The sequence below is a fragment of the Mixophyes fleayi genome, chromosome 2, assembly GCF_038048845.1.
Source record: "Mixophyes fleayi isolate aMixFle1 chromosome 2, aMixFle1.hap1, whole genome shotgun sequence".
Classification (NCBI taxonomy): Eukaryota; Metazoa; Chordata; class Amphibia; order Anura; family Limnodynastidae; genus Mixophyes; species Mixophyes fleayi.
This window is the reverse complement of record NC_134403.1, coordinates 82,875,982-82,899,526: the sequence shown is the minus strand read 5'-3', so window position 1 is coordinate 82,899,526 and position 23,545 is coordinate 82,875,982. Positions and strand designations below refer to the sequence as shown.

At 40.2% G+C, this 23,545-nt stretch overlaps 1 protein-coding gene across 1 annotated transcript in view; it reads left to right on the top strand.

The window, feature by feature from the left end:
- LRP1 (LDL receptor related protein 1) overlaps positions 1-23,545 on the top strand; it is a 255,697-nt gene that overhangs the window by 169,275 nt on the left and 62,877 nt on the right. Inside the window, exons 41-57 of the mRNA XM_075199407.1 lie at positions 535-906; positions 2,987-3,176; positions 6,490-6,694; positions 8,052-8,244; positions 10,249-10,374; positions 10,828-10,956; positions 11,749-11,868; positions 12,139-12,252; positions 13,518-13,667; positions 13,914-14,036; positions 14,362-14,478; positions 14,609-14,737; positions 15,251-15,373; positions 16,313-16,453; positions 16,591-16,778; positions 21,242-21,434; positions 22,381-22,466. Of these exons, the coding sequence (XP_075055508.1) occupies positions 535-906; positions 2,987-3,176; positions 6,490-6,694; positions 8,052-8,244; positions 10,249-10,374; positions 10,828-10,956; positions 11,749-11,868; positions 12,139-12,252; positions 13,518-13,667; positions 13,914-14,036; positions 14,362-14,478; positions 14,609-14,737; positions 15,251-15,373; positions 16,313-16,453; positions 16,591-16,778; positions 21,242-21,434; positions 22,381-22,466 (2,699 nt within the window). The remainder of the gene's footprint in view (positions 1-534; positions 907-2,986; positions 3,177-6,489; positions 6,695-8,051; positions 8,245-10,248; positions 10,375-10,827; positions 10,957-11,748; positions 11,869-12,138; positions 12,253-13,517; positions 13,668-13,913; positions 14,037-14,361; positions 14,479-14,608; positions 14,738-15,250; positions 15,374-16,312; positions 16,454-16,590; positions 16,779-21,241; positions 21,435-22,380; positions 22,467-23,545) is intronic.

The window sequence follows — 23,545 nt, the reverse complement described above, 5'->3', positions numbered from 1 at the left end:
CATTTTTCTGGTTGAGTATGATGGAAGATGTGCAGTAGTAAATTTAAAATAAGTCTTCTTCTTTTTTGCTTATAAAAAATGTATTCACAGAGGATGTTGTGAAATTAAAGCTGCACTATCCGCTAGGAAAATATTTTCTTAGTCTCTGGATATGGTGAAATACCACTCTAACGGCTCTACATGGCCACAGAGGAGGGATGTGAGTGGGAGGACCAATCACTAGCTGTAATCTCTTGATTGTGGTTAGTGATAAGTCCTCTCGCTTATGCCCCCTCTCCTTTGCTCTTCTGTTGGGACTTTTGTTAGGGGGAGGGGCCAACTTTATTAAACATTTTCCTAGGTAGTAATACAGCTTTAAAGCTAAAAATGTTTTATAAAACTGTTGATGTAATAAAAATAAAAGTTGGATTGTACACAAGTTTCTCTTTCTAATATTAGATTTCACAATTAAGTTTCTGTGTGCTACAAATAAGAGAAATAAAGCTAAAAATCTGGATTTTTTTTGGAGTATTAAACTTGCATTTCACTCAACAGGAACCAATGTGTGTGCTGAAAACAATGGTGGTTGTCAACAGTTGTGCCTCTACCGAGGTGGGGGACAACGCACTTGTGCCTGTGCTCATGGAATGCTTGCAGAAAATGGGCTGAGCTGCCGAGAGTATGATGGTTACCTCTTATATTCAGAAAGAACCATTCTAAAAAGCATACATTTATCAGATGAAAGTAGCCTCAATGCACCAGTTAAGCCCTTTGAAGATCATGAACATATGAAGAATGTCATTGCTCTAGCGTTCGACTATCAGGGCAGTGACAAAGGAGGCACTCGCATCTTCTACAGTGATATCCATTTCGGGAACATCCAACAGATCAACAATGATGGCACTGGACGCAGGACAGTAGTGGAGAGTAAGATGTTTGTTCTAATCATAATGTAGTTCATGTATGTACTATACAGTAAATCATACTTAGGTAAACTGTGGCTTGTCAGCTGTCATGGAGATACAAGTTCTAGCCAGTCTTTGATAATAAGAAGAGTAAGCAAGCAGAGCCGGATTTACACCTCATGGGGCCCTAGGCAAGATATCGGTTTGGGCCCCCCCCCTTCACACACACAGTGGCCCCTCACACACGCAGGGCTGCCATCAGAAATTGTGGGGCCCAGTACAAACGAAAGAGTCTCGGCACCCCCCCTTCCCAATGTATAGTGCGGGGTATATTACATTGACTCCATATTAAGCCACACATAGTACCCCCAGATCATATAATGCTACACATAGTACCCCCAGATCATATTATCATACACATAGTACCCCCAGATCATATTATCATACACCTAGTACCCCCAGATCATATCATGCCCCACATAGTACCCCCAGATCATATTATGCTACACATAGTACCCCCAGATCATATTATGCTACTTATAGTACCCCCAGATCATATTATCATACACATAGTACCCCCAGATCATATTATCATACACATAGTACCCCCAGATTGTATTATCATACACATAGTACCCCCAGATTGTATTATCATACACATAGTACCCCCAGATCATATCAAGCCACACATAGTACCCCCAGATCATATCAAGCCACACATAGTACCCCCAGATCATATCATGCCCCACATAGTACCCTCAGATCATATCATGCCCCACATAGTACCCCCAGATCATATTAAGCCACACCTAGTACCCCCAGATCATATCATGTCCCACATAGTACCCCCAGTTGATATCACGCCGCACATAATACCCTCAATACATATTATTTTTGTTACATTTACATATGTGCATAGTGTAGGAACCCCCTGTGTGCTCACCTTCTACTCAGCGCGCCAGCCGAGACAGGAACATCAGCTGTCCCACAAGCCGGACATCACAGAAGAATACAGCGGCCGGCTCTAAAACAACCCCGCCCCCAGTGAGAAGAAACAGTTCTCAAAATGGGGGGGGGGGGGGGGGCGAGTCGGGGAAGGGGCCACAATTTTTTTTTTTTTTTATATTTTCACTTGTCCCCCCCCAGCTGGGCCCCCGGGAGCCGCTAGGCCCTAGGCAGGTGCCTAGGTTGCCTAGCGGTAAATCCGGCCCTGTAGGCAAGTATGATATAGGGAAACAGATATTGGCACCCAAGTAAATCACAGAATTAGTTGAAGGAAGAAAGCATCTTTACAGTGAAGATGTGCTTCATTTCTCCCTCACTGGTAAGGGGATGCTGATGGACTATGATTCCCCAGACAGAGCTTTGAAAACAGAACAGATGCCTTTCTCCCTATAACTCCCTCTGCTCATTGTTCCTCCTCTTTTTTTCTTTTTCCAGTGACCTGCACAGAAAGTGGAAACGGCACTTTGCCCTTACTTCCATTATTTTATTCACTGTCCTTTTTTTTTGTTTTGTTTTGTTTTGTTTTTTTGTGTTTAAGAGGGACTGCTTTTTCCAGGGAGCTGAGAGGGGGTCATTCATTGTTGAGGTCCTCTTCAGCGGTTTCAGCTCTGCAGTCTGTCACCGCAGTGTCCCAGGCAAGGAGGGCTAAACAGTGATTTTGCTCTCCCCCCAGCACTTTGATCATTTTATATTATTTAATGCTTACTGAAAGAAGTAGTAACAAGGACTGTATTTCAGTCCTATTTCAGAGTAGATCATGCAAAGGAAGATTACTACTTGGGGGGAATTCAATTAGCCGTGATGTTCCTCAGAACATCGTGGCCGTGGGATTTTTACAGATATCTCTGTTGATTGTGGGGTGCGAGGACAAATAAGCGGAGATTTTACTGTAGTAATGCTATTTTAATTCCCCCCCATTGTGTGCTTGTGTGTTGGAATAAGCAGTACTGAGATTTTTTTTTAGACTTATTAAATGTACTGTTTCTGTACAGTATTAATGTGTCTTGTATAGATAACAGATGGGGAAGAAGTACTTTTGTATTATGTGAAAATACAATTATCAGACTCACCAGGAAGATGTTTCTCTATTATAACAGATGTAGGTTCGGTGGAGGGTCTGGCTTATCATCGAGGCTGGGACACCTTGTACTGGACCAGTTACACCACTTCTACAATCACACGGCACACTGTGGACCAAAACCGTTTTGGGGCTTTTGAGAGAGAGACTGTAGTCACCATGTCTGGAGATGATCATCCACGTGCCTTTGTTCTGGATGAATGTCAGAAGTAGGTGTTGCTTTTTGCCATTTTTAATTGCTTTATTTTTATAATGGGAAAGTGATGCCTCAAACTTTCTTAAATTTATTTAGTTGAATTTTTAGTTATTTTCTTTTGGGGATCCTTTTTGTAATGCCCATAACATTTGTCATCTGTAAAAAGGCTATTGATTACTGGCGATTACATTAATATTGTGTTTTTAGGCTCAAGTAAGTGGCTGGATTCAGCCCTTTGAGAAGTCACAAGTTGACTTTACTGTGTACATAACACACTTTTAGATCTGTGTGGATGCATAATACAGTTTCCCGGTAGTAATAAGTTAAATGAGAAAATGGCTAAAAGGAGGATTTTTGAACTCACCGTAAATTAATTTCTCTAAATCTATTTGGGGTACACTGCCCAGCCATGGGTATAGAAAATGCTGTGCTGCGTGTAAGGCACTAATTCCACTGAATCTTTGGATACTCCTATCCCTCTATGCTCCTCCACTGTAAGACCTCTGTTTTTTAACTAACAAATTTGAAAAGTGAAGGTTGTCCCAGCACACTGAAATTCTTGTTGTGTATGTGTGAGGTTATGAGGCAGTGAGTGTGTCACATGTGTATTCAGTAGGTAAACAGGGTGGGGGTTAACTTCAAGCAAACTGTTTCTATAATAGAGCATAAAACATACACATTACATAAAAGAATGCATGCAAAGTGGATAACAATTGAACACAATTGATAAATGTAAAGAGATAGCTTCTTGCTATTTAGTATTGTCAATAAGTTCATATTATACAATTGGTAGCATGAAATAAATTGTACATTGAGTAGGAATTCACAGGGATTCCTCTTTTAAAGCCAGATCCTGAATGTCTGTTTGGAGGGTTGTAATAATTGTCATATAATAGTTTATGTGTCTGTTGTAATCGGCAATGCAGGACTTTTTGAAATGATTGTTTAGCTGAAAAAGATGAGTGATGGCTGGTAATCCTTAATAGGTCTAGGAATATACTTAACACCAGGAGGAGAAAGGTCTCGTACCAGCCTTGATGCTAATTCTTATTTATTTTTTTTTTAAGTTTTATTTTTGCAAGGTCAAAAAAATAGAAATACAACCGGCATTAGAGATACACATATGCTGGTAAGGAGTCTAAACAGTAGCTACGACCAGCGTAGTAACACAACATCTGAATGCATTGGTGATAGTCTTTCATTGCATCTAAAATATTAAGAGTTTTAAGAGTAATAGAGAGGGAGAGAAGGAAGAAGAGAAGAAAGAACAGAGGAAGTGAAAACAGAGAAGTAGAGTGGCTAAGTCCATACAAGAGGAGGTTAGAGATATGAAGGAGGAAGGCCTATGAGGGGGGACAAAGGAAACCATATGTAGTCAAGAGAAAGGAGAGCAAGCTTGATAGTAAGAGAGCCATGGGTCCCAGACCTTGGTGAAGGATCTCAACGAGTTACGAAGAATGCTGATCATATATTCCATGCAATGTGTCTGCCAGACTCTATTGACTATGGCCTGGAGGGATGGGGGGGAGACTGCTGCCGCCAGTCCGTTGCAATTTGGCATGTCGCTGCCGAGATAATATATCTAGCCAGTTTATCTTGGTGGCGAGTAGCCGAGGGGGCTCCCAGTGGGAGAAGTAAAAAAAAAAATGGGCTTCAATGGGATATCCAGCTGGAGGATCGATAGAATCAGGTGTTTGATACTAGCCCAGAAGCGAGTCAGTTTTTGGCAGGTCCACCAAATATGGAGGAAAGTGCCCTCCTGGAACACAACTGACAGCAGCGATCAGGGGAATCTGAGCATCCTGTGGAGCCGCGAGGGCATATAGCACCACCGAAACAGCACCTTATAGACATTCTCTTTTATTTTGAAGCAGCTGAAGGCAGCATTCTCATGATTCTCAGACCATTCTTCGTCTAGTTGAGATTCACCAAGGTCTCTTTTCCAAGCTCGTTCGTGGGGGTCTCGGAGGTCTGTAGTGTGAGGCGCAAGTTAATGGTACAGTGTAGTATTAAGGCCTTTTGTGGAGAAATGTTGTAAACAGAGAGCCTCGAAAGTAGTAAGAGCGCAGGAGGAGAGGCAAGATTTGACTGTTATGGAAGTGGCATAGTTGTAAATATTGGTAGAAATATTTTTAAGGGATGTGGAGGCGGGCTTGGATGTCGGAAAAAGGAGGGAAAGTATCGGTAGAGGCGAGGCCATTAAGGTATCTAACTCCCCCCGAGAGCCACGGCCGGAAGGTATTGGGGAGAAGTCCCAGGGAGAAATCGGGGGAATTAAATATCGGAATCATAGGGGAGGGATGAATGAGTTCTCTGTACAGCGCTGTGGAATTAGCGGCGCTATATACATAACTGATGATGAATGCATCCTGCCCCACTGCAAAAATTGTGTGTATGTACATGTGCATGTTTATGTGTACTGTATGTATGTGTGTATATATGTGTGTATGTGTATATATATATATATATATATATATATATATATATATATATATATATATATATATATATATATATATATATATATTAATGTGTGTGTTTATGTATATTAGTCAGATCCCCACATGTTTCTAATAAGTCAGGGTACTCTTCTTGGTAATTCACTTTGAGAACTGACACAACATCGTGCTATATAGAATCAGTAAGTAACATAAAGCCAGAGTACAGTGACAGAATACAGTACCACCCACACACGTCACAGCCTAATTGTAAAACATGTCCCTAATGCAAAGGTTAGCAGCTTATTAGTTATGGCAGTCTTTCTTCAACAGCCTGTGAAGTGGGAGATGATACTGCTGTGGGTTAAAAGCACCTCCCCTATGGGTCATGTCCAATCATGGCGTTGTGCCTGGAGACAGATTCCCCTTACCATGTGTTTCTAGTGTGGGGCTTACTCTGTGCAGCCTCCACCTGACCCCTACCCCAGCCACCGGAGGTCCCTTGTCCAGTATTGATGCAGCACCAAGCTCCTTATAGCAGCCAGGGAGGACAGCTGTCAGTCAGTTTTCATCTGAATGACTGAGACTGACTGACCGTCTCTCATAGAGAACACTGTTGCAAAAGAAATAAAAGAAGCAATACTAATAATAGCTAAAATAAAGGCTGATGAATTACCATGGAGAGACAGAGAGGTGAAGGGGTAGAGTCCAATCACATTCTAGTTTTAGTTCTGCTACGAGCCTTACTCACAGCATAGCACCCTGTATACCCATTGTTAAGCAGTGTCCCCCCAAATAGGATGAAAGTCAAATACAATGTTCTATCTCTGAGCCGTGACAGAGCCACCTGTATATATGCTCATGCTCTCAAATCTGTGTCTTTTGCAGTTTTATGTTTTGGACCAACTGGAATGAGCAGCACCCAAGTATTATGCGGGCAACACTTACGGGAAGCAATGTGCTTATCATTATTGACCGCGACATCCGCACCCCAAATGGACTTGCAATCGACCATAGAGCTGAGAAACTGTACTTCTCCGATGCCACGCTTGACAAGATTGAACGTTGCGAATATGATGGCACCAACAGACATGTGAGTGATCTTTAGTGAAGTACACAATAAGGACCAAAATTTGCATATGTGTGGGGGGGGTTTATTTTTTTTTACCAATCCTACATTTTTTTTATCAGGTATTTCCAGTCAACATGTAAATATAAAGTAATGTTTCATGTGATTAGTACAGATGAAGTATTTTGGTTTATATCTGAGAAGAATGTGAATGGTCTATGCTAATGCAGGCCTGTTATTAGTTCAGATTTGAATGGTTTTGAATATATTAATAAATTGCAAATAACATATTGTGCCTGATTCATCAAGGAGAGCAAAATAAACCAAAATTATGTTTTTGGGGTTTTTTTTCGTTTGTTTTTTAAACGTGTGGAAATTTAACACATGTACGCCCCTTATACAAGTACAAGCCGATCTGAAGAAACTATTTCAGTTGAATACAGGTCTAAGTGCGCTCTGCTTATGCGAGACCTGTCGTATGCAGACAGACAAAACACACTGCAGGATATTCACAATGCATATGAGCACTATAGTCCTATCAGAACGCACAGAAACATTATTAAATACTTTAACACCTGTTTTTAATATAATCCTTAATAAATATATTGAAAAAAACATGAAATACATTTATCAGGATATTCATGTCTTCTGTACATAAAATTAACTCTTACAGTTCTCTTATTTGCAAAAGCATGTTCGAACATTCATACTTAACCGTCCTTACTGTGAATCCGCACTTACACCTGCCCTGTAGCTTGTGCGAGTGATGCGGCTAAAAAACACGCATCTTATAGAGGCCCAGAGCATGAATCGGACGAATGTGCATGGCCCCAACCTCTTCTCTTCCTTCCCCCATTCTGCCCTTCAAATCGTAGGCTATCGAAAGCGTCATTCGTGTTCAAAGATGAATTGCATGTGTTCACTGACGTATAGTCCGTTTCTGAACATGTGCAGAGCAATTTCACTCACAATATGGCACGCAATGGGACGTGCGTTCCTTAATGAATCAGGCCCACTGTGTCCTAGTGTGCTATTAACTGCAATGAACTCTTTTATATTTGTATAGCAAATGTATTTTATATTTCTCTATCCTCCTTTGGGGGACACCGGGGACATTGGGGTATAGAGTAGGGACAGGGCGAACTGGCACTTTAATCTTCTGTTTACTAAGCCCTAGCTCCTCCCCCTCTATACCCCACCTCCTGTAATCCTCCGTTTAGTGTTTTTTCAGCTGCAGGTTTTATTCCAGATGTGTTTTTGGTTTTTTTTCTTCCTCTTGGTGATCATTGTTAAAGCTACATATTTTTTCCCTGGCATTTGACCTTTTCAGAGCAATCATAACATTGCTATATTGTGATATTGTTGTATAACTGTATTTCAGTGGATATTAAAGACTGATCCAGTCCACCCCTTCGGTCTTGCTGTGTATGGTGATTACATATTTTGGACAGACTGGGTGCGCCGGGCAGTTCAGCGGGCAAACAAATATGATGGCTCAGACCTGAAACTTCTTAGAGGCGATATTCCACAGCAACCCATGGGCATAATTGCTGTAGCGAATGATACCAATAGCTGTAAGTAGCAAGTCATCCTATCACAGTCCTCGCAAACACATGGTTTTTAAGGGCATAGCAATAGTCTCCCCAGAAAATTTTGCAAGCCCGAGTGGCATTATGAAGTAACCGGGTGGTCCCTTTACTTAAAGTGGGTACATCGTCCTTCCTGTAGTATCTTTCCCTATACTTTCTCTTTTCTCTATTGCGGTTCTAACCTCACCGTTCCTCTCTCTCCCAATTCTTCTCCCTAATCCCTGTCTTTTTCCTTCTATTTTTTTACTTTCTCCTTCCCCTATGTTAACAATTTGGTCATTTTAAAGGAGGCTGCTCTGTCTGACAATAATATAGTCAATTATTCATCGGTTGATTCTGTGGTCACCTCAGTTGTTTATGCAATGTTGTGCTGAGATTTTTTTCAACTATGTTATAATGACCGATTTATAAATTAATATAAACAAAAAAAAAAGCAGCCGGGTGGGGGCAGTGTAATATTTTGCAATAGTAATAATACTCTTAATAATAATGATAAAAGATAAAAATGTTGGATGTTATTACCCCAACACTTACATTATTCATAAAGACTCTGGAGGTTATTTCCCACTTGCTGGCTTGACTAGACACATTTATTTATTTATGTTATAATTATTTATTTTCGTGCCTAGCAGCTCTGTGCCAGCCTGGATTGACTGCCTGGACTGGTCAGACTGGTGGTCAGTGGTCTGACACACTCTGCTGGCTGCAGTGCTCACACAGTGCTTATTATAAAATAGGATAAACAATGGTTTGTCCTTTTTATAGCAGGACCCCTTCGGACTCCAAGAGATGGGTGGCAAATAAAAACAGCCGGTGGTAGTACCCGGGAAATAGGTCCTGAAAAGAACACTGCATAGTAGTTCTTACTTAGAAGGTGGTTTGGGCATCAGAGCAAAGCTTTGTGTTATAAGCTGATATCCAATGTTATAATTTTAATGAGATCTGCCATATCCGTTGCCTGGAAATAGAACAAAATAATTACATTCTCGTAGCCAGTGACACGGGTGCTCGAAAATTTCAAACAGGTGTTAAAATTCAATCAGATTTCACCATGTTCCATAGCCACGAACATGTTTATGGCACAAATTGTCAGTTAACCCCATTTCAAATGTGTGGTTAAAAATTTGTGTTTTACAGTTTACATTAAAATTAGTGTTTTAAAATATTTTTATATTTTAATGCTATATAAATAAGATTTTAAAATGGTAAACCTGTTTTAATATTTATTAAATTGAATACGTGTTTGCCGTAGAGTTTTACCGTTTATAATGTTTCAGTTTTAACCTTTAATGAGGTGGTTTTGACTTTCTGGAATGTAGCTCAATGTATTTATTTGTTTTGTCAAACAACAATTCTAAAAGTTCTGTTGAATTTTAGAATGTTTGGACAGGTTTGATAAACCAATTTGAGAAATAATACACTGCTAAATCCAGCATCTGTAAATGTCTCTCTAGAACGTGTACTCAGGTTTACCAGTTAGCATTTGAACCAACAATCTATCCAATGTATATTAACCATTGTTATAGCCATGAAAACTGATTGGCAAATCTGTGTTTCGTTAGAAGTAATTTGTACATTGCGTTTAGAGTTTCACAGTATGTGTTGAGCTTATAAATGAGACCACTCACATTATTTGGGGGAGGGAGTGCATTGATAACAAACTGGTGAATTGACGTGCTGAAAATATTACTATTATCCCAATATCAATAGAGAGATTCACTCATTTCTATTCCGTTTTCATTAAACAGAGTTAATACTGGTATTCAAATAGTTACAATTATACCAGTATACTACAAAGAAAGATTGTATAACCAACATCAGACATCCACAGTGGAACAGATGTGTGATCTATATGAGATCAGCATCTTACATAGTGTGCAGCTCGCCCGCAACTGCCTGACTCCCATTCATTGCATACAGCTGTATGGTATTATCAAGCTATCTTTTTACATTTCTGGTAGTTCAAGTTTTCTTTGTCTCCTCTCCAAGGTGAATTATCACCATGTAATAACAACAACAGTTATTGTCAAGATCTGTGTCTTCTCACTGCGGATGGGAGGGTGAACTGCTCCTGCAGAGGAGATAGGATTCTGCAAGAAGATTTCACATGCAAAGGTATTACCTTTTATTTATAAGGTACTAAAACATCCCCTATGGTTAGATGAGTGACTCATCCATATGCAGCCACAACAGCAATTATAAGGAGGATATCTTGCAGTCTTCATTGTTCTGGGCCTGGCTTTTATTCCTAGTCCTCCTCGTTTTTTGTTTCTTGTCGTGTTTTTTTTTTTGTGTTTTTTTATTATGGCTCCAGTGTTCAGTTTGTGGATGGACATTTGTGTTGCAGTTTGGTCATTTGAAGAGCTTCTGTAGACAATAATCTGTTTCTGCGTATGTCCAGAAATTTCCAATAAATGCCCGTTTTTTCCCGAGTTTATGTATTGATTTTGTTTACTGAAATGAAACATCACTCAGACCCCAGTTGTGTTTATGTACTGTGATGTAAACACTAAAAGTAGCCTCTTCCACAATTACTATATTGGTTTTTCATGTTCTTTTCTTGATCAGCCCCGAACTCTACTTGTAACCCACATGATGAGTTTGAATGTGGTAATGGTGACTGCATCAACTACAGTTTGACATGTGATACGGTTGCCCACTGTAAAGACAAAGCAGATGAGAAGCACTCATATTGTGGTAAGTGGATAGCATTGGTTTTCTGTGTACCCGACTCCATACTTTGCTGGAAAGGAACTAGTTGGATGCATGAACTTTTGTTTTTTTGTCTAGAGGTGCATTTTAACCCCCCGGTTTTCCTGTACCAGTTTCATATGAGCCTATCGCTGCTACGTTCATGCTCCTTTCACTATCTAGCTCTCAGGTTATGACTTCTACTTATTTCCATTCTCCTCCTCACACCATAACACTGCCACCATCCCATCCGCCCCTGCTATCACTAAAAATCAGGAGCGTACAAGTCACTGCCTCTCACATGATCCTATCCAATGTTCTGAGTGGCTACAAATTGGCCTGTCGCATTCCACTTCAAAAGTGAGGGCACCGTGGATGAGGAGGAAATTATCACAGAATGACTGAATACAATAAGATCTTAGTAAAAAAGCTGTTTTTAAAATACATGATTTTAAATGTTCTGGAAAGGTTCAGTAACTTATTTCATTTTCTGTCGTCCACTTGATGCAGGCAACTGGAACTTCTGGACAGAGGCTTATCCAGTTGTTTGGCACTTTTATAAATTTAACATTAACGTCTGATTTTAAAAACCGCAAATTGTGTTCCCAGATAAAGCCAATCCTATGTGTTTGTTTGGGGTTTTCTTCTGCAACACTATTTGCAGCTTTGTTTAAAATTTTATTGAGGTTTGTAGTTGGTTACTGTCAAATCCCAGTAGAAACATAGCTGTTGGCCTAACTCACTAGGATTATATGTGTTTTGTTATACAGTGTTGTGATTGTTGCCTTTTGTCCACAGCTAATAGGGGTTGTAAAAAAGGTTTCCGGCACTGTATGAATGGGCGTTGCATCTCCTCCGCCTTCTGGTGTAATGGTCTAGATGATTGTGGTGATAACACAGATGAGGGATCTTGTAACAGTAAGTATGTCCAACCACCCAGACAGTCCTTGAGTGCTGCTTCAGTTTGACCCTGCTCAGATACACTGTCTTCCCTAGGAATTGGACTAAAAGGAGTCAACATGTGGATTCCATTGAAATGCATAATTTCATGTAATATGTAATTTTTTTGCTTAATGACTTTCCCCTCTGCAAAGTTTTTTTTGCTGGTAAATTTTGTATTTTATTTAATGGTGCTATACATTGTTCTTTCTAAAACTGAGGCTTATCTGACCCTGATATATCTTGCAGAGACCAGCTGTGCTCCTGAAGAGTTCCGCTGCCGGGATGGGAGCTGCGTTGGGAACTCAAGCCGCTGTAACCAGCTCATTGACTGTGATGATGCCTCGGATGAGATGAACTGCAGTAAGTGTTAGGAACCCCTCCAGCCAGTACATCAAAACCCGTAGTCTGCTCTGAAGGTCTGGTGTTCACTGGAGCCCCTAGTGGTTTGGGACAGACTTGGCTGCAGACAGAGGGTCATAAAATGTGTACCGGCTGGGAAGAACCCAGGAAAGCAGAGTGAAGTCCAGGCAGGGTCGAGGGCCGGCAGCAGACAGCGTATCCAATAAACAAGCCGAGGTCAGAAGTCACAGGCAAAACAGCAGCGTAAGAGTCCAGGCAAAAGATCAAGGGGCACAGGCGATCAAACATAGTCAGATATCCAGGCAAGGGTCGGCAACAATAATCAGAATCCAATGGAGAGCAAGGGATACAGCGACAAGTATGCAGCAAAGCAGGAACTATAACCAGCAGTGAGGCCCACTCATCACTGCCTTAAATACTATGATGGTCAAATCAGAAAGGAGGAGGACAGGGCTGATAATCAGCCTCAGGAGGCTGCTGATTAATTACTAGCTGGGAACTAGCATAGGTCATATCACAACCAGGAACATGTATGAATGACAAATATAATCATGCGAGAGCTCCCCCTGGAGTTGGAGGATGTCCCTACAACCTCCAAAAATATAACAGTGCATTGAAACTAATGTATGCGCTCGGCTGCTACCTCACGCCAGGATGCGGCGTACCGCGGCGGCTCGTAACAGTACGTAATATGCTATCGTTACACGTCTACTATTGGTGCTGTATGCGGATTAAAAATATGCACGGTGGTCCAAAGTGTGGAAATGACTAAGCAAATATTAATCCAGTGTCTACACATATGATCTGGGTGTGGTGGAAAACTTTTTAGGATATGTGGACAGTACACTCAGATTATATGTGTAGACACAGGATTAATATTTCCTTACTCCTTTCCGTTTTAAAAGTGTGTTTCCACACTTGTGGACCACCCTGTATAATGTTATTGTTTGCCGTGTAGTGTCCTATGCCCCACAAAGGCATCAGTCAGTCAAGGCCCGAGGCCTTGCTTGTCCTCATTTGAGCCAGTGCCTCAATAATGGCTCCTCTTCCAGCCACTATATAATGTATCCAGTATTACTGACTTGAAGCTTGTTGTTATTACACAAGTCATAATTGTGTGGATTTTTTTCTGTATAGGTTCCAATATATTTTTATTTTTACCTTTTGTCTACGAATATAGTCAGCTCTGTAAAGAACATAAGACATAAGTCTCCTTTTAAGGGCATCCATCCTGTCCTTATTGCTTCTGTCTTCTTGGTCCACAGACATCACTGATTGCAGCAGTTTCTTTAAACTGGGAGTCAAAGGAATAACCTTTCAAAGGTGTGAGAAGACCTCTCTCTGCTATGCCCCCAGCTGGGTCTGTGATGGAGCAAATGACTGTGGTGACTACACGGATGAGATGAACTGCCCAGGTAAAAGCTCCTTATTCCTTTAATTAGTATAGGGATTTTTAAGGCAGCCAATGAGCTGTGATAGGAGCTGTACCTCCACAATGAAATGTAAGGAAGGAATGTGACATCCACATACTACCTTATTGATTCTGTTTCTAAAAAGTGAATACAGACACTCTCCTAACAGTGTTATTGTTTTAATGTATTTTATAAAAAATGTTTGAATATAAGAAAAATTATCCCAAAAATTATAATTTTACTACCTAGGTATTCGCAAGCGAAAGTGCCCAGTGAATTACTTTGCCTGTCAAAATGGCCATTGTATTCCTATGAGCTGGACATGTGATAAGGAGAGTGACTGCGAGAATGGGGAAGATGAGAGCCATTGTGGTAAGTGATTGAGCAGTCCCAGTACACAAGGAGCCATTACGTGTAAAATGATTTCATACATTAAGTGCTTATAAATAATTAAGCTTTCCAGGTCAAGTGTGTTTGAAATATAATTATAAACTATAATATAGGAGATGTTCGGTACAGACATTAAGCAGAAAGAATGATGAAAACAAATATAAAATTAACGTAAATGGAAAATTTCTAGCATTGTAAACTGGAGTAGAGAGTAAGATGGTACATTAGGTTTTTACTTGCGCACTATAAATACAGAGCTGCTTGATAGGAACTTTATAACTAGAAGTTGTTCTCTCTCATATTCCAGACAAGTTCTGCAGTTCCACGCAGTTTGAGTGCAATAACCATCGCTGCATCTCCAAGGTTTGGGTGTGTGATGGTTCCGATGACTGTGGAGACAACTCAGACGAGGACATCCGCTGTAGTAAGTCACACATTGTGATTTATGCTTTCACTATCTAAATCAGAAAATAATTGTGAAGTTGACAATAGCACTGGGTTTGCTTTGTTTTTGTTTTTTTTTGTTTTTTTAATTACATTTTTAATTATTTTAGAATCTACCACATGTAGTCCAGAATCCTTCCAGTGCCCTGGTACCAATATGTGCGTACTCCGCCGCTGGCTTTGTGACGGAGATAAAGATTGTCAAAATGGGGCAGATGAGACTGTACAGGCTGGCTGTGGTGAGTTGACTCTGAAATATACAGTGGTAGTGACTTCTGCTTCTTTTTCAATCCTTATATGTTTAAAGGGCTTGTACAGTTGGTTTGTTTACCCCCTCCCCTCTCATTCTCACCCGATAACCACCTCTACCCCCACATTGTAGCAGGCAGTTAGCAGAAGCCATTTAGCCCAAAGAACTTGTAATGCAGAAAGGATGGATCATCAGTCATCTTAATCAATTTAACTTGATGGACGAGCTCTATTCAGGTTTTTTTTGTTTTTTTATGTATTGTGTCCTCACGGATAAATAGGTCTCTCCTGTCATCCGTTAAAGGGAAGGATCCCAGGAAGACTGCCCCTCCCCCATGTAATGCTTTGTTACCTCCGGGGAGAGTCAATGGTGTTGAACAAACACTTGGCTGTCCCTGTCATTGCGACACTACTGTAAAAGCATAAAATACATAATATATTTATAGATTTTATTACATACCCATATAATCTTGTGCTACAGTAAGCTTATATCCTTACTTTAGTGTTCAACAGCACCTGTGACTCAAAGGAATTCATGTGCCAGAATCGGCATTGTATCCCTAAGCAGTTTGTGTGTGATCATGATGCGGATTGCAGCGACGGCTCAGATGAGTCTCCCGAATGTGGTGAGTAAATAGGCTGCTCTTCATTATTGAAGCAATAAAGTAGCAGCAAATGTGCTTGTTTCATCATGGGAAAAGATGACCCTGTTGGTTTGTTCTTTAGGACACACAAACACCCAAAGAAAATAAATATTTGTAGCATTCTCTTCTTTAAAATAAAAATATAAGTACAATTATTGGGTGACAACATAAATTCCACATCTTCTTTGGCTGTCTATTACAATGAATAGCACGAAAGACAAGATTGGACATTTGGGATGTAGTTGTGCATGCAAGATGCAAACCTGCATAACCCATATGGCAGACTTACTGGGCTGATGTTTAAAAGACATAAAGAAGGTGAACCTCTGATATGATCTCGTCTATTCATAAATGTTTACTTACAAAGGCTTTGAATTGTCAGGATATTTGAAAACTGATGCTGGGTTAATCCCTAATACTATATATTATCCTGCATTTGCTCCATATCTGGAAACACTTACGTTGTACTCTCGTTATTCAGATCTTATTTACTAGCATATGAACACTGTGACTGTCTTTGTGCCGAAAATGGAAGAAAAAGTCTTGTCTCTCTCTTTGCACACTATACCGGAATAATGAGCCACTTGTGTATATAAAATAATTGCAGTGCAGAATGTTTTCTATTTTAAGGCAGTGACTGGAATGGAAAAATCAGGTTCTTTTTTGGAGTATGTGAGGCATATTATTAAAAAAAAAAAAAAAAAACTCGAACAAAGGTTTATTTGAGAATATGTTTCAAGGCTACTTTTTTTGTAAATAAATTATACATTTTGCAGATAATTTACCCCGGTTTGCATTTTAATATAAATGACCTAATGACTTTTGCTGTAGCGGTTTTTTGGCACACGTCAGTCTTTTGACCTTCTGCATGTACTTATCCCACAAACTTTTTTTTTTTTTTTCCCTTTTTAAAATATTTAGAGTATCCTACATGTGGCCCTGAAGAGTTCCGATGTGCTAATGGGCGGTGTATACTAAACAAACAGTGGGAGTGTGATGGAGAGTTTGACTGCCATGATAGGTCCGATGAGGCACCAAAAAATCCACGTTGTACGAGCACTGGTAAGTTTGCATAGAGAAGAGAAGATTACCTGAGCTATAGGCCTTAATATTAGTACATTTATATAAGCAACTCTTGCATTTATATACAGTCACACCAATTGGAAATCTTTTAAAACTGTTGACCTTGATTGTTGCAGAAGGCAAATGTAACGAGACGTTCTACCTCTGTAAAAATGGCAAGTGTATCCCAGAGCACCTTCTGTGTGACAACAACAATGACTGTGGGGATGGCTCCGATGAGCTCAATTGTTTTGTCAATGAGTGTCTGAACAAGAGGATGAGCGGCTGCAGCCAGGAGTGTGAGGACCTTAAGATTGGATTCAAGGTACACATCCCATCATGAGAAAGTGTACACACCAACAGCATTAATACCATCACTATTCTACTTCTTGTATTACATAGGGCGCATGCCCTGCCACTTCACATTGATCTAGAATAGCCATGCGCATGGCTGTACAACTTTAGCTGACCACAAGTGGATCTGTCTTCTACACATATTGGAGGCAGCTATTTTAATATTTGGGTCTGTTCATTAGCGGCATCACTGAGGTAGAGTTCACCCATAAAATGTCTGTCCATGTGTGGGCAATAGGTGCACTTAAAAGGCATTGCTGCAGGTCTCTCTGACAACACCATAAACATATGCTTTCATAGTCATGAAGATATAATTTCAGACATTAGCTTGAGCTTCCATTTAAAGTAACCCATCCATTCTCTCTCTGAGCTTTAAGGACCATCATAGGCTGAAATAAGGCTGTCCAAACACTTCCATGAAGAAGACCACATTACTTTTTGTAACTATTCCAGTATGCGTTCTTCAAGCATGGAAGGTTTAGAGGGTCTACTTCAAAGTGTTAGTGGGCCCTAGGCTAAAATTAAAAAAAATCCTATTTCACTTATAATACATATAGCACCATAATGTTTTCTGAACAAGATAGCTTTACAATTAGTGACCTGCCTACTTGTGAAGATATTTTACATTGTTATGCCCTTCACTACACAGCTGCTGGGATGCTCCTCTAGGTGTGTTTCTATTTATTCCTTCTCACCCTTGGGGTATATGGTGCACTGGTGCTTGGAGTACGCACTAATTCTAACTATAAACTTGTGTGAGTTCAAACTCCTTTACCCTCCACAAATAGCTCCTCAGTTTTTTTTTTTTATTTGTGCCAATGGAGTAGGGCACTCTTTTATTTTGGTGTTTCTTTTTCTTATTTCTCTTTCCTACCATTGGGGGACACTGCGAGACATTATTTTTACTTTGATTGTGCTTTTATTACCAATAGCTTTGTTCTCTATGAATGTAGGAAAGCCCATTGTTTCTGTATAACAGCCCCAGTCCCTTCCTATGACAGACTGGCATGTGGCTTGTTGCTGTCTGCCCCAACAGCCGAGTCCTGCTTCAGAGGACAAAGCAGAACTTCTGGTGGCCGGGGAGACCACTATTGAATTGAGCCTCACACTAGGGTCCTGTATGGCACGAGGAACTGTGTGTATTTTATCCCCAGTTGTAGCACCTACTGCTTGGCAGACTTTGCTGCATGAAAAGCCTGAAACCATTCTCTTGCTACTCGGGCCTCTGTGATGCCAGATGCTCCTCTCTTGCTCTGAAGCCAAGGTGGTCCTGGTCTAAATCTCATTTGACAACACAGTACTTCACACTGTTACCACCGACTGTCTCTTCTCTGGTGGCTGAAGATACAGAATTTCAGCAAAAGTCGCCCCATTTCTGTCTCAGACTGGACCATCGTGACCACAGATGCCAGCCTGTAAGCATGAGGTGCTGAACCCCTGGCTACTGAGGAGTCAAAGATACACATAAATATACTTAATGTCAGAACAGTGCTAAACCCATTGCTGCAAGCTCAATCCCTCTTAGGGACCCATTCAGATTCAATCAGAAACCTTGGTTGTCAATGGTGTACAAAACCAAGGTGGGACCAGAGCCAACAAGACATTCAACCCGGGGAGTAGTCCCTCCATCCTGAGGATTTCAAGCAGATTGTGGAAAGGTGGGGTCATCCGAAGAGTGTCATCATGGTCTCTTTGCTGAATGACAAAGTATCTTGTAACTGCAGGAACCAGGGATCTGAAGAGATTCCTAGCTGGTGTTATGATGATCTTGCGTGTCTCCATATCTGGTTTTTCAGAATGACAGAACTGTCCTGCGCACTAAGGCTTTATTTCAGCCCAATGTGGGGTCAAAATTTTATGTAAACAAAGATAGTGTTATCCCCACACTAGGACTTGGCCTTGGGAAGTGAAGAATCTCTCCATCTGTTGATAAGGTTATCGGCTTGAGGATTTCAGTACATAGTCACCCTTCTGAAGGACCGATTGCCTCCTTGTCATTTATGGGAGGATGGCCGACAACAAAACAAACAGTTTCAAGATGAATTAAAGCAGGCCTGTCCAACCTGCGGCCCTCCAGATGTTGTGAAACTACAAGTCCCAGCATGCACTTCCAGCTATCAACAGGTTGTCTACTGGCAAAGCATGCTGGGGCTTGTAGTTTCACAACACCTGGAGGGCCGCAGGTTGGACAGGCCTGAATTAAAGCTACGATCCAACACGCTTATATCTTCACAGGAACACCTGTTCCAGATGGTATTACAATCCACCCTACCAGAACGGTGAGCACTTTCTGGGAAGAGTGGCATGGAAACTCTGTTGAACAGTTGTCGGGCAGCCACCTTGTTCTCCGTTCATACCTTCATCAAATTCTACAGGTTCAATGTCTTTCTATCCAAAGATGACAACTTTGGATGAAAAGTTTTGTGCACAGATGTGTCTGAGCGTACCCTCTTCTAGAGATAGCTTTGAAATATCCCAAAGGTTAAGCAGTGACCCCAAATAAGAATAAAACAAAAAGAGGATTTTTGTACTTACTGTTAAATTCATTTCTGTGATTCCTTTTTTGGGGGGAGGTTCATTCGATTGAATGTTCTTGTTTGATTAGTTCAGTTCTATCCTATGGCATTTATTAGTTGAAAAACCTGATGAGCTATTGGTGGAGGTAGGAGCTATAATTCAGACAAGTTTGTAGTTACAGTTTGTGCTTACTGCAAGCACCAGCCCCCTCTAATTCCCAGGAGTAAGCAGTGGAGAAATGCATTGAACGGTCAGTTCAAAAATCCTCTTTTTACTTTCTCTAACAGTTGTGCATTCTGTTCAACTGTTCTTATTCAGTCAAAAGGAAATGGCTAAATATTTATGAAGACTTTACAAAGAACAAATACATATACTACATGGTCAAAAGTATGTGGACATCCCTTTTTAATTAGTGTGTTTGGCCATTTTGGCCACACCCATACCCATTGCTAACACGTGCATAAAGTCAAGCATATAGCAATGCAATCTCTATAGTCAAACATTAGCAGTAGAATGTGTCATATTTGACTTTTAATGTGCACTGTCATAGGATACTACCTTTCCAACAAGTCAGTTTTTTTTCTTAAAATTTTTGTCCTGATAGAGCTGCCCCTCTCAACTGTAAATACTGCTATTGTGAAGTGGAAACATTTAGGAGTAACAATCGCTCAGCCACAAAGTAGTAGGCCACAAAAGTTTAGAGTAGGGCTGCCAAGTGCTGGGGTGCATGGCATGTAAAAATCCTCTGTCCTTGATGGCAACACTTGCTACCGAGTTCCAAACTGCCTCTGGAAGAGAAGTCCACACAAGAATTGTTTGTCAGGAGCTTCATGGTTTGGGTTTCCATGGCCGAGCAGCGACACAGAAGCCTCCAATCACCATGCTTGACGCCAAACGTTGACTGGTGTAAAACACAAAGCCATTGGACTCCAGAGCAGGAGAAATGTGTTTCCTGGAGTGGCGTATCATATTTTACTCCCTGACAGTCTGGTTTGACTGATGTCGGTAGAATGCTTCCTACCCAAATGCGAACTGCCAACTGTAAAGTTTGGTGGCAAAAAATTAATGGTCACATTGGTCTGGGGCTGTATTTCATGTTTTGTCATTGACTCCTTAGTTCCAGTGAAGGCAAATCTACATTCTAGAGAATTATCTGCTTACAACTTTGTGGCAAAAGTTTGGGGAATTCCCTTTCCTGAACTGGTCTACACAGAGCCCTGATCTCAACTCCATTGGGCATCTTTGGGATAAATTGGAAAGGCGACTGCAAGTCAGGCCTTATCGCCTTAAATCAGTGCTCAACACAGTAACGCTTTTGTGGCTGAAAGGATGCCAATCTCTGCTGCTAAATTCCATAATCTAGTGGAAAACCTTCACAGAAGAGTGGAGGCTGTTCTATCAGCAAACTCCATATTGTTGCCCTTGGTTTTGCGATGAGATGCATGTTTGTGTATCCACATACTTTTGGCCATGTAGTGTACTTCTGTTAACAGCAACCAACCATATCATCCCATTCTTTCCCACATTACCATCTGTACTTAAAGTAACAGTCTCTATTACATTGTAAAATGTCTCACTGTTAGCACATTATATAAGTAATTTCTTCACGGAACACTTTCACATTTGATCTTGCCGGTTTTTCTCTGTGCAAAATAAGAGTTTCTTTATGCCTTTGGCACAACACACTTAATAGAGTAAGTACATAATTTCCCACGCTACTTCCACTTCCCTCACCTCACTTTATCTTGCTTTTAATCACTCATGCATTTTGAAATTCTAACTCTTAGGTCCTTTCACTACATGGGAGACATGTATTTATGTATAATATATTTGTAATTATGCAGGTGTATTTTTGCAATAACTCTAAACTAGTTGTGATTTCCTTAATGATATTGATGTTTTCTGTAACTCGTGCAGTGCAGGTGCCGTCCTGGTTTCCGGCTAAAGGATGATGGTAAAACTTGCGTTGATATTGATGAGTGCACGACCACTTATCCCTGCAGCCAAAAATGTATCAACACTATAGGAAGCTTCCGCTGCCTCTGTGTGGAGGGCTATGAAATGCGACTCAATGACACTACGAGCTGCAAGGTGGCCAGTTCTGCTACGGGTGAGCAGATCCATCATCATAGGGGGAATTTCAAGTCTCATCTAATGTTGCGTTATAATTTTGTTATCAATCACAAACTCATTTATGATGCTTAAAAGGACCAAGGCACAGCACATAATCCTTTGAGTGTATGCCTCAATTTGTGCACCTAGACTTCTACAAAAATGCTTGAGTGGCAAGCAAATATGTCTGCAGTATAACAGAAGTCAGAAGTTTGTACCAGCTGACGGGAGGACTTGGGTGGAGCGCGCGTGTTCCTTGTGGACTAAGTTCACCTAGTTTAACAGACCAGTGTGTGTGTGTGTGTATATGTATGTATGTATGTATGTATGTGTGTGTAATATATATATATATATATATATATATATATATATATATATATAATTTCTAGTTTCACTTCATTTCTAGACACCCCATAGATAATGTAGTAAAAGCCTTCAATCACACAAGACCCATTGTCACCTCACTTTGATGATTTATTTTAAGTCATAAATGAGGCTAATTCAAGTAGTAGTTTACTGAGAAAAAAACAAACAAAAGTTTTATAAAATGAAAGATGTGGTTCCAAATTAAAACGAGGTTGGACTTTTCATGTAATATTTACACTTTTGCAAAATGAGTATCTTCAAATTTTTCCACCTCCCCACAAACTGAGCTTTTAGTTTATAAATGCTTCTCTTGACAGTAGAGAGTAGACATGCATCATGTGCAGTTTATAAATTGGTCCCAAATGTCTGTAGTTTTACAGTAACTGTGTAATCCAACTTTAACCTTCCATCTGCACTTGCCTGATTGACTTGCATTCCAAGCTATTGTAAAGGAATACATTATGTAATGATTATGGTTTGCTAGCCCACTGTAGATACTGCATACAGAACAAAGAGCGGCTGGTTTATTTGTGACATGTCATAATTATTGTATTTTTTTCTTTTCTTAATTTTGTTAGTTGAAGACCCATTCTTAATTTTTGCCAACCGATACTACTTGAGGAAGCTGAGCTTGGGAGGCAACAATTACACACTATTGAAGCAGGTGAGAGGTGGTACAAATTCTGTGTCCAGAATGTAATTACAGCTAACTTTATTTTCCAAATAAAGGTAACACTTTAATCTATTGCTAATATCTGAAACCTTATTTCATAAGTAAACCTTCATGACAGCAGTCTCCGGAGTTGAGGTATCCTTAATCTGCAACAATGTGCTTGGGGATGTGCAAATCTCATTGTTTTCCGTTTGATCAAAGCAGATCAGGTTTAGCTTCATTGATTGATTGTCAATTTTGGCAGTAGATCTAGGTTTGAAAAAGTGGAGATATTGCCTATAGCAACAATCAGATTGTAGCTGTCGTTTTGTAGAATGTACTAAATAAATGATAGAATGACTAGAATCTAATTGGTTGCTAAAGGCAACCTCTCTACTTTTCAAGCTCGCAGCTTGATAAATTTACCCCTAATTGTTTCTCCGTTTAGCCAAAACAAACTTCCTGCCTTTTTTGCAATATAGTTTAATATGTCTCTACTTAAGTCTAATTTTATATTACAAATGTCTATTCAGTGGATTTCATCCATCCCTTCACACCTTTTTGCCTTTATATGTTTGTTTGTTTTTTGTTGTTGTTTTTTTTGGCTTTAGATTGTAAGCTCATTTTGGACAGGGTTTTCTATACCTTTTGCTTCAATGTTATTGTTCTCTACTACACAAGCCTAGTGGCTACATTGTCCTTTATTATTAGCTAGTATGCCGACCCAACCTTCTGTCTTCATTACCCTTCTCTCTACATTGATGTGTCTGTAATACTCTTCTGTGCCACATTAGAAGCCTGTAGACCTGGTGTTTCCATTACCCATCTCTGCTACATTGCAGTATACCCACAGACCTACCGGGAAATGTACTAAAGTGCTGTTTGATCAAATAGCAGATATTCATGTGATTTGATGTGTGAATTGTAAACGTATGATTTTACTAAAAGCAAAACGCACATCAACTCACATGAGTGAAAACCTCAATGTCTCAAACCACATTTGCTAGTTTGGAGACCCTTGCTGGCATGCTAAACAATGGTTTGCCAAAAAGCATGGCAAACAGCCACTTAATAGGCAAAAAAAAATAAAG